General features: G+C 57.7%; 1 protein-coding gene across 1 annotated transcript; it reads left to right on the plus strand.

Moving 5' to 3' along the window:
- Window positions 1-2,381: 2,381 nt before the first annotated feature.
- ARHGEF1 (Rho guanine nucleotide exchange factor 1) lies at window positions 2,382-9,438 on the plus strand (the record flags this gene model as incomplete). Its single annotated transcript, XM_082784957.1, has 7 exons — window positions 2,382-2,528; window positions 2,610-2,692; window positions 4,201-4,326; window positions 5,169-5,283; window positions 6,433-6,533; window positions 8,084-8,158; window positions 9,363-9,438. Coding segments are annotated over 7 exons (723 nt in total), but the record flags the coding sequence as incomplete, so codon positions are not given.
- Between the last annotated feature and the right edge of the window lie 521 nt (window positions 9,439-9,959).

Below are 9,959 nucleotides of genomic sequence, written 5' to 3' on the forward strand. Positions count from 1 at the left end.
GGGTTTGGGGGGGGGAATTGGGGTTTTTTGGGGGGAAAGGGCTTTTTTTTGGAGCTCTTCATGACAGAGACCAGGCCCCAACATCTCCATGTCCCCCAGACCCCTCAAACCTCCCCAAAACACCCCAAAATCCCCCAATAACCCCTTGAATACCTCCCCAAGACCCCAATAAACTCCTCAGGACCCCCAAAATTAACCAAAAACCCCATTTTTTTTTAATTTCCCCCCCCCAGAGCTGTTTGTGAGGGAGCTCAGGCCCCAACATCTCCGTGTCTCCCAGCCCCCGAAAACCCTCCAAAAACCCCTCAAAACCCCCGAATAACTCCCCCAAAACCCCAATAAACTCCCCCAGGACCCTCTGAGGACACCAAAAAAAGCTAAAAACCCCAATTTTTTTTTTTTTTTGCCCCCCCCCAGAGCTGTTTGTGACGGAGCACGCCCACGTGCGCATGCTGCGGGTGCTGCTGGAGCTCTTCTACCAGCCCCCAATAACCCCCCCAAAACCCCTCAAAACCCCCCAATAACCCCTTGAATACCTCCGTAAGACCCCAATGTCCTCCCCCAGACCCCAATAATTCCCCAGAGCCCCCAAAAAACCCAAAACCCCCCAAATTTTGTGTCTCCCCCCCTCAGAGCTCTTCATGACAGAGACCAGGCCCCAACATTTCCATGTCCCCCAGACCCCTCAAAACCCCCACAAAAGCCCCTCAAAAACCCTCAGAACCCCTCAAAAACCCCTTGAATACCTCCATAAGACCCCAATAAACTCCTCAGGACCCCAAAATTAACCAAAAAGACACATTTTTTTTTAATTTTTCCCCCCCTAGAGCTGTTTGTGAGGGAACTCAGGCCCCAACATCTCCGTGTCTCCCAGCCCCCTGAAACCTCCCCAAAACCACCCCAAAACCCCCAATAACCCCCAAATAACACCTCCAAGACCCCAATAAACTCCTCAGGACACCCAAAAAAAGCTAAAAACCCCAAATTTTTAATTTTTTGCCCCCCCCCAGAGCTGTTTGTGACGGAGCACGCCCACGTGCGCATGCTGCGGGTGCTGCTGGAGCTCTTCTACCAGCCCCCAATAACCCCCCTCAAAACACCCCAAAACCCCTCAAAACTCCCCAATAACCCCCCAAAGACCCCCATAATCCCCTCAGGACCCCTCCCAGACCCCAATAACCCCCCACAAAAACCCAAAACCCCCAAAATTTTTAATTTTCCCCCCTCAGAGTTGTTTATGAGGGAACTCAGGCCCCACCACCACCATGTCCCGTAGCCCCCCAAAATCCCCTCAAAATCCCCTCAAAATCCCCTCAAAACCCCTCAAAACCCCCCAATAACCCCTTGAATACCTCCGTAAGACCCCAATAAACTCCTCAGGACCCCCAAAATTAACCAAAAACCCCATTTTTTTTTAATTTCCCCCCCCCCAGAGCTGTTTGTGAGGGAGCTCAGGCCCCAACACCCCCAACATCTCCATGTCCCCCAGACCCCTCCAACCCCCCCCAAAACCCCTCAAAACCCCCCAATAACCCCTTGAATACCTCCCCAAGACCCCAATAAACTCCTCAGGACCCCCAAAATTAACCAAAAACCCCATTTTTTTTTAATTTCCCCCCCCCAGAGCTGTTTGTGAGGGAGCTCAGGCCCCAACATCTCCGTGTCTCCCAGCCCCCTGAAACCTCCCCAAAACCACCCCAAAACCCCCAATAACCCCCAAATAACACCTCCAAGACCCCAATAAACTCCTCAGGACACCCCAAAAAAACCCTAAAAACCCCAAATTTTTATTTTTTCCCCCAAAGAGCTGTTTGTGATGGAGCACGCCCACGTGCGCATGCTGCGGGTGCTGCTGGAGCTCTTCTACCAGCCCCCAATAAGCCCCCCAAACCTCCCCAAAACCCCCCCAAAACACCAATAACTCCCCCAAAGACCCCCATAATCCCCTCAGGACCCCTCCCAGACCCCAAAACACCCCACAAAAACCCAAAACACCCAAAATTTTTAATTTTTCCCCCTCAGAGCTCTTCATGACAGAGCTCAGGCCCCAACATCTCCATGTCCCCCAGACCCCTCAAAACTCCCTCAAAACCCCTCAAATCCCCCTGATAACCTCCAAATAACCCTTCTAAGACCCCAATAAACTCCTCAGGACCCCAAAATTAACCAAAAAGACACTTTTTAAAAAAATTTCCCCCCCCAGAGCTGTTCGTGACAGAGCTCAGGCCCCACCACCACCATGTCCCGTAGCCCCTCAAAAGCCCCCAGATCCCCCAATAATCCCAAAATAACCCCTCCAAGACCCCCGTAACCCCTTCAGGACCCTCTGAGGACACCAAAAAAAGCTAAAAACCCAATTTTTTTTATTTTTTCCCCCCAAGAGCTGTTTGTGACGGAGCACGCCCACGTGCGCATGCTGCGGGTGCTGCTGGAGCTCTTCTACCAGCCCATGCTGCGCGAGGCTTTCTTCGACGAGCACGAGCTCTCCAACATCTTCCCCAGCCTCGAAGACCTCGTCGAGGTCCACAGTGAGCCCCCCCCAGGGGTCCCGGGCTGGGTTTTGGGGTGATTTCGGCCGGTTTTGGGGTCGCTAATCGCCCCCCTCCCAGCGGCCTTCCTGGAGAGCCTGAAGCGGCGGCGGGAGGAGAGCGACTTCGTCATCGGCAGGATCGGGGACCTGCTGCTGGCCAGGGTGGGTGTTTTTTGGGGGGGATTTGGGGGTTTTTGGGGTCTTTTGGGTCTTATTGGGGTCTTACGGGGGTCCTGGGGAGAAATTGTGGGGTTTTGGGGCGGTTTTGGGGCAGTTTTGGGGGTTACAGGGGGCCTAGGTCCTGTGGTCAGGCTGCTGTTGGCCATCACTTATAGGGTGGTCACAGAGAGGTTTTGGGGGGGTTTGGGGTTTTTTTGGGGGTCCTGAGGGGGTTATTGGGGTCTTGAGGGGGTTATTGGGGTCTTATGGGGGTCTTACGGGGGTCCTGGGGGAGTTTTGGGGGGATTTGTGGGTTTTTTGGGGCAGATTTGGGGTGGCGGGAGGAGAGCGGCTTCGTCATCGGCAGGATCGGGGACCTGCTGCTGGCCAGGGTGGGCGTTTTTTGGGGGGGATTTGGGGGTTTTGGGGGTCTTTTGGGTCTTATGGGGGTCTTACGGGGGTCCTGGGGAGAAATTGTGGGGTTTTGGGGCGGTTTGGGGGCAGTTTTGGGGAGCTTTTGGGGGCTTAGGTCCTGTGGTCAGGCTGCTGTTGGCCATCACTTATAGGGTGGTCACAGAGGGGTCTTGAGGGTTTTTTGGGGGGGATTTGGGGCTTTTTGGGGTCTTTTGGGTCTTATGGGGGTCTTATTGGGGTCTTATGGGGGTCCTGGGGGCATTTTGGGGCGAATTGTGGGGGTTTTGGGGCGTTTTGGGCGGGTTATGGGGGGTCCGAGCCTCATGGTTGGGCTGGAATTGGGCATCCAGGTGAGGGTTTGGGGGGTCCTGGGGGGGTCTTGGTGGCGGCTGTGCCCATCCCATGTGTGTCACATGCCTGTAACACACATGTAACACACATGTAACACGCATGTAACATGTATGTGCATGCCTGGAGTGTGCTGAGCACCATATACGTGTGTCATATGTACCTCATGTGTGTCCCACGAGCATCCTACATGTCCCATGCATGTCCCACGTATGTCCCATGTATGTCACACGTATGTAACACGCATGTAACACACATGTGACACGTATATGATGTGTGTGTGCATGCCTTGAGCGTGCTAAGCACCATGCACGTGCATCATATGTACCCCATGTGTGTCCCACGAGCGTCCTACATGTCCCATGCATGTCCCACGTATGTCCCATGCATGTAACACATATGTAACACACATGTAACACACATGTAACACGTATGTGATGTGTGTGTGCATGCCTTGAGTGTGCTGAGCACCATATAAGTGTGTCATATGCATCCCATGTGTGTCCCACCTGCATCATACATGTCCCATGCATGTCCCACGTATGTCCCATGCATGTAACACATATGTAACACACATGTAACATGCATGTAAGATGTATGTGCATGCTTAGGGCGTGCTATGAGCACCCTACATGTGCCATACCCACCTTCTGCCTGCACCACGAGCGTCCTACACATCCCATGTGTATCCCATGTATGTCCCATGTATGTCACATGCATGTAACACGTATGTAACACGCGTGTCCCAGTTCGCAGGCGCCGAGGGCCGCTGGTTCCGTAAGATCTCGGCGCGTTTCTGCAGCCGGCAGCCCTTCGCCCTGGAGCAGCTCAAGGCCAAGCAGCGCAAGGACGCCCGCTTCTGCCAGTTCGTGCAGGTCGGGGGGGGCCCCAAAAACACCCCCGGGGGGGTCCCCGAAATCCTCGGGGGGTCCCCGAAATCCTCAGGGGGTCCCCGAAACTCTCAGGGGGTCCCCAAAGTCCTCAGGGGGTCCCCAAAACCTCCAGGGTCCCCCCAATGCCACCAGGTCCCCCCCATGTCCCCAGGGTCCCCTCATTTTTGGGGTGCCCCCGAGGTCCCCAAAACCCCCAGGGGGTCCCCAAAATCCTCAGGGGGTCCCCGAAACCCCCAGGGGGTCCCCAAAACCCCCAGGGTCCCCCCAGTGCCACCAGGGGGTCCCCAATGTCACCAGGGGGTCCCAAAAGCCCCAGGGGGTCCTCAGGATCCCCGGGGTCCCCCCAATATGTTGGGGGTCTCCAAGGTCCTCGGGGGGTCCCCAAAATCTTCAGGGGGTCCCCAAAATCCTCAGGGGGTCCCCGAAACCCCCAGGGGGTCCCTAAAATCCTCAGGGGGTCCCCAATGCCACCAGGGGGTCCCCAGTGTCACCAGGGGGTCCCAAAAGCCCCAGGGGGTCTCCAAGGTCTCCAGGGGGTCCTCAGGGTCCCCCCAATATTTTGGGGGTCTCCAAGGTCCTCAGGGGGTCTCCAAAATCCTCGGGGGGTCCCCAAAACCCCCAGGGGGTCCCCGAAACCCCCAGGGTCCCCCCAGTGCCACCAGGGGGTCCCCAAAGTCCCCAGGGTCTCCCCACCCTTTTTGGGGTCCCCCAGTGTCCCCAAACGTCCCCAAACGTCCCCAAACGTCCCCAAAAGTTTCCGAATGTCGCCAAAAGTTTCCGAATGTCCCCAAATGTCCCTAATTGTCCCCAAAATGTCCCCGCAGGAGGCGGAGAGCCAGGCGCGGTGCCGGCGGCTGCAGCTGAAGGACATCATCCCCATCGAGATGCAGCGGCTCACCAAGTACCCCCTGCTGCTGCAAAGCATCACCGCCTGCACCGGTGGGGACACCCCGAAAACACCCCAAAAATCCCCTAAATTCCCCCAAAATCCCCAAATCCCAGAAAATCCCCAAAAATCCAAAAAAATCCCTGTAAATCCCTGAAAATCCCATCAAAATCCACCCAAATCGCCCCAAAATACGCAGAACATACCCCCAAATACCCCCAAATCCCAAAAAATACCCCCAAAATACCCAGAAAATACCCCAAAATACCCCCAAATACCCCCAAATACCCCCAAATCCCCCAAAATACCCCCAAAATCCCCTGAAATCCCTGCCAGATACCCCCAAAATGCCCCAAAATACCCCAAAATCTCACCCAAATCCCCCCAAATCCCCCCAAAATGCCCCAAAATACATCCAAATACCCCCAAAATCCCCCAAACCTACCCCAAAATGTCCCAAAATACCCCCTAAATACACCCAAATTGCCCCATATCCACCCAAAAACCACAAAAAAACACCCAAAATACCCCAAAATCCCCCCAACTACACAAAAATCACAAACGAACACCCCCAAAATGTCCTAAAATACCCCAAAAATACACTAAAATACCCCGAAATGCCCCCAAAATACCGCAAAAAAACAAAATAAATCCCCACCAAATACCCCCAAAATGCCCCCAAATGACCCCAAACATTCCTAAAAGTCCCCAAAATGTCCCAAAATGATCCAAAATGTCCCCAAATGTCCCCAAATGTCCCCAAAATGTCCATCAATGTCCCCAAGGTATCCATAAATCACCCCAAAATGACCCAAAATGGCCCCAAAAGACCCAAAATGACCCCCAAATGACCCCAAATGACCCAAATGTCCCCCAAAATGTCTCAAAATGTCCCGAAATGACCCAAAATGACCCCAAACGTCCCCAAATGTCCCTAAATATCCCCCAAAGTGTCCCAAAATGTCCCCAAATCTCCCCCAAATGCCCCCAAATTACCCAAAATGACCCCAAAAGACCCAAAACGACCCAAAATGCCCCCAAACTTCCCCCTGTCCCCACCACCCCGTATCCCCAAATTTCCCCCCAACGCCCCCACCCCCTCACTCCTCCCACTCCCCCCTTCCCCCCAAAGTCCCCAAATTGCCCCAAATTGCCCAAAATTGCCCAAAATTACCCCAAATCTCGCTGCCCCCCCCCCCCAGAGGCGGCGGCGGAGCGGGCGCAGGTGGAGCAGGCGGCCGAGTGCTGCCGCCAGATCCTCAACCACGTCAACCAGGAGGTGCGCGACATGGAGAGCCTCATGGTGAGCCAAAATCCCCCGAATTCACCCCAAAACCACCCCCAGAACCCCCCCAAACCCCCCCCAAAAACCCCGACTCCCCCCGGACTCCCCAAATCCCCAAAAACCCCCGAAAACGCCCCAAATCTCCCCAAAATCTCCCTGACTCCCCCTGAGGTGTCTGACATGGAGAGCCTCATGGGGAGCCAAAATCCCCCCAATTCACCCCAAAACCACCCCCAGAACCCCCCCAAACCCCCCCCAAAAAAACCCCAAAAAACTGGGTCCCCCCAACCCCCCCCGACCCCAAAATCTCCCCAAATCTCCCCAAAATGCCCCCATGAGGTGTGTGACATTGAGAGCCTCATGGGGAGCCAAAATCCCCTGAATTCACCCCAAAACCACCCCCAGAACCCCCCCAAATCCCCCCCAAAAAAACCCAACCCCCCCCGGACTCCCCAAACCCCCCAAAACCCCCAAAACGCCCCAAATCTCCCCAAAATCCCCCTGACTCTCCATGAGGTTTGTGACATGGAGAGCCTCATGGTGAGCCAAAATCCCCCGAATTCACCCCAAAACCACCCCCAGAACCCCCCCAACCCCCCCCCAAAACCCCCCAAAAAAACTGGGTCCCCCCAACCCCCCCCGACCCCAAAATCTCCACAAATGTCCCCAAAATGCCCCCGACTCCCCCTGAGGTGTGTGACATGGAGAGCCTCATGGGGAGCCAAAATCCCCCCAATTCACCCCAAAATCACCCCCAGAACCCCCCCAAACCCCCCCCAAAAGCCCCCAAAAAAACTGGGTCCCCCCAACCCCCCCCGACCCCAAAATCTCCCCAAATGTCCCCAAAATGCCCCTGACTCCCCATGAGGTGTCTGACATGGAGAGCCTCATGGGGAGCCAAAATCCCCCCAATTCACCCCAAAACCACCCCCAGAACCCCCCCAAACCCCCCCCCAAAAACCCCGACCCCCCCCGGACTCCCCAAACCCCCAAAACCCCCGAAAACGCCCCAAATCTCCCCAAAATGCCCCTGACTCCCCCTGAGGTGTGACATGGAGAGCCTCATGGGGAGCCAAAATCCCCCAAATTCACCCCAAAACCACCCCCGGAACCCCCCCAAACCCCCCCCAAAACCCCCCAGGACCCCCCCCAAGCCATCCTGCCCCCCCCTAGACCCCCCCAAACCCCCCCCAAATCCTCCCCCAGGACCCCCCCAGGACCCCCCAGGACCCCCCCAGACCCCCCTTGGACCCCCCCGAGGACCCCCCCACACCCCCCCAACCCCCCCCATAACCCCCCAGCCCCCCCAAACCCCCCCAAAACCCCCCAGGACCCCCCCAGAACCCCCCTGGGACCCCCCCCACCCCCCCAAGACCCCCCATGACCCCCCCAGCCCCCCCCAGGACCCCCCCAATCCCCCCCCAACCCCCCCCATATCCCCCCATGACCCCCCCCCAACCCCCCACACCCCCCCCATAACCCCCCAAGACCCCCCCAAACCCCCCCAGGACCCCCCCAGCCCCCCAGGACCCCCCCTGACCCCCCCAATTTGTGCCCCCCCCCCCCAGAAGCTGAAGGATTACCAGCGCCGCCTCGACCTCTCCAGCCTGAAGCAGAGCGACCCCAACATCGCCCAGTTCAGGGTGCTGTGGGGCAGGATCTATGGGGCAGGATGTGGGGGCAGGATGTGTGGGGCGGGGATCTATGGGGCAGGAGCTATGGGGCAGGGTGTGGGGCAGGGTGTGGGGGCAGGATGTGTGGGGCTGGGAGCTGTGGGGCAGGATCTATGGGGCAGGATGTGTGGGGTGGGATGTGTGGGGCTGGGGGGAGCTGTGGGGCAGGGGGTAGGGATGTGTGGGGCTGGGATCTGTGGGGCAGGAGCTATGGGGCAGGGTGTGGGGCAGGGATCTATGGGGCAGGAAGTGTGGGGCAGGGTGTGTGGGGCTGGGGGGAGCTATGGGGCAGGAGCTATGGGGCAGGGATCTATGGGGCAGAGATCTGTGGGGCGGGATGTGTGAGGCGGGGATCTATGGGGCAGGAGCTATGGGGCTGGGATCTATGGGGTGGGATGTGTGGGGCTGGGGGGAGCTATGGGGCTGGGATCTGTGGGGCTGGGGGAATCTATGGGGCAGGAGCTATGGGGCAGGGAGCTATGGGGCAGGGGGTAGGGATGTGTGGGGCTGGGATCTGTGGGGCAGGATCTATGGGGCGGGATCTATGGGGCAGGGATCTGTGGGGCAGGAGCTATGGGGCAGGATCTGTGGGGCAGGAGATCTATGGGGCAGGATCTATGGGGCAGGATTTGTGAGTCAGGATCTCTGGGTCTGGGATCTATGGGGCAGAGGATCTGTGGGGCAGGGATGTGTGGGGTGGAATCTATGGGGCAGAATCTATTGGGCAGAATCTATGGGTCAGGATCCATGGGGCAGGATCTGTGGGTCAGGATCTATGGGGCTGGTATCTATGGGTCAGGATCTATGGGGCAGGGGAAGTGTGGGACTGGGAATCTATGGGGCTGGGATCTCTGGGTCCGGGATCTATGGGGCGGGATGTGTGGGTCAGGATCTATGGGGCTGGGATGTGTGGGTCAGGATCTATGGGGCAGGGGATCTGTGGGTCAGGATCTATGGGTCAGGATCTGTGGGTCAGGATCTATGGGGCAGGGGATCTATGGGTCAGGATCTGTGGGTCAGGATCTCTGGGTCTGGGATCTATGGGGCAGGGATCTGTGGGTCAGGATCTATGGGGCTGGGATCTGTGGGTCAGGATCTATGGGGCTGGGATGCGTGGGGCAGGATCTATGGGGCAGGGATGTGTGGGTCAGTGACCCCCCCCTGCCCCCCCCAGCACACCGACCTCACCAAGCGCACGCTGGTGCACGAGGGGCCGCTCACCTGGCGCGTCGCCCGCGACAAGGCCGTGGGTCAGCACCCGGGGGACCCCCCCCAAAAAATGGGACCCCCCCCCAAACGAGACCCCCCCCCCGCAAAAATGGGACCCCCCCCCAAACCTGGGACCCCCCCCAAAAATCCGGGATCCCCCCCAAAACCCCAGGACCCCCCCCAGACCTGGGGCCCAATTCCCCCCTCACCCCCCAACCACCCCCAAACCCCCCAACCCCCCCCCAAATTTACCCAGGACCCCCCCAGGCCCCCCCCCAATTAATTTCTGCCCCCCCCCATTTTTTGTGCCCCCCCCAGAGCCTCAAATATGACATATTGATGCCCCTACACCCCCCTTTCACCCCATATAACCCCCCCATAACCCCCCCAAATGACCCCAAATCCCCCCAAAATTTATCCGTGACCCCCCCAGGCCCCCCCCCAATTAATTTCTGCCCCCCCCCCATTTTTGTGCCCCCCCCAGAGCCTCAAATATGACACCCAGGTGCTCCTTCATCCCCCTTTGACCCCATATAACCCCCCCAAATCCCCCCCAAAACCC

The sequence above is a fragment of the Aythya marila genome, assembly GCF_965140915.1.
Source record: "Aythya marila genome assembly, contig: HAP1_HAP1_SCAFFOLD_113, whole genome shotgun sequence".
Lineage (NCBI taxonomy): Eukaryota > Metazoa > Chordata > Aves > Anseriformes > Anatidae > Aythya > Aythya marila.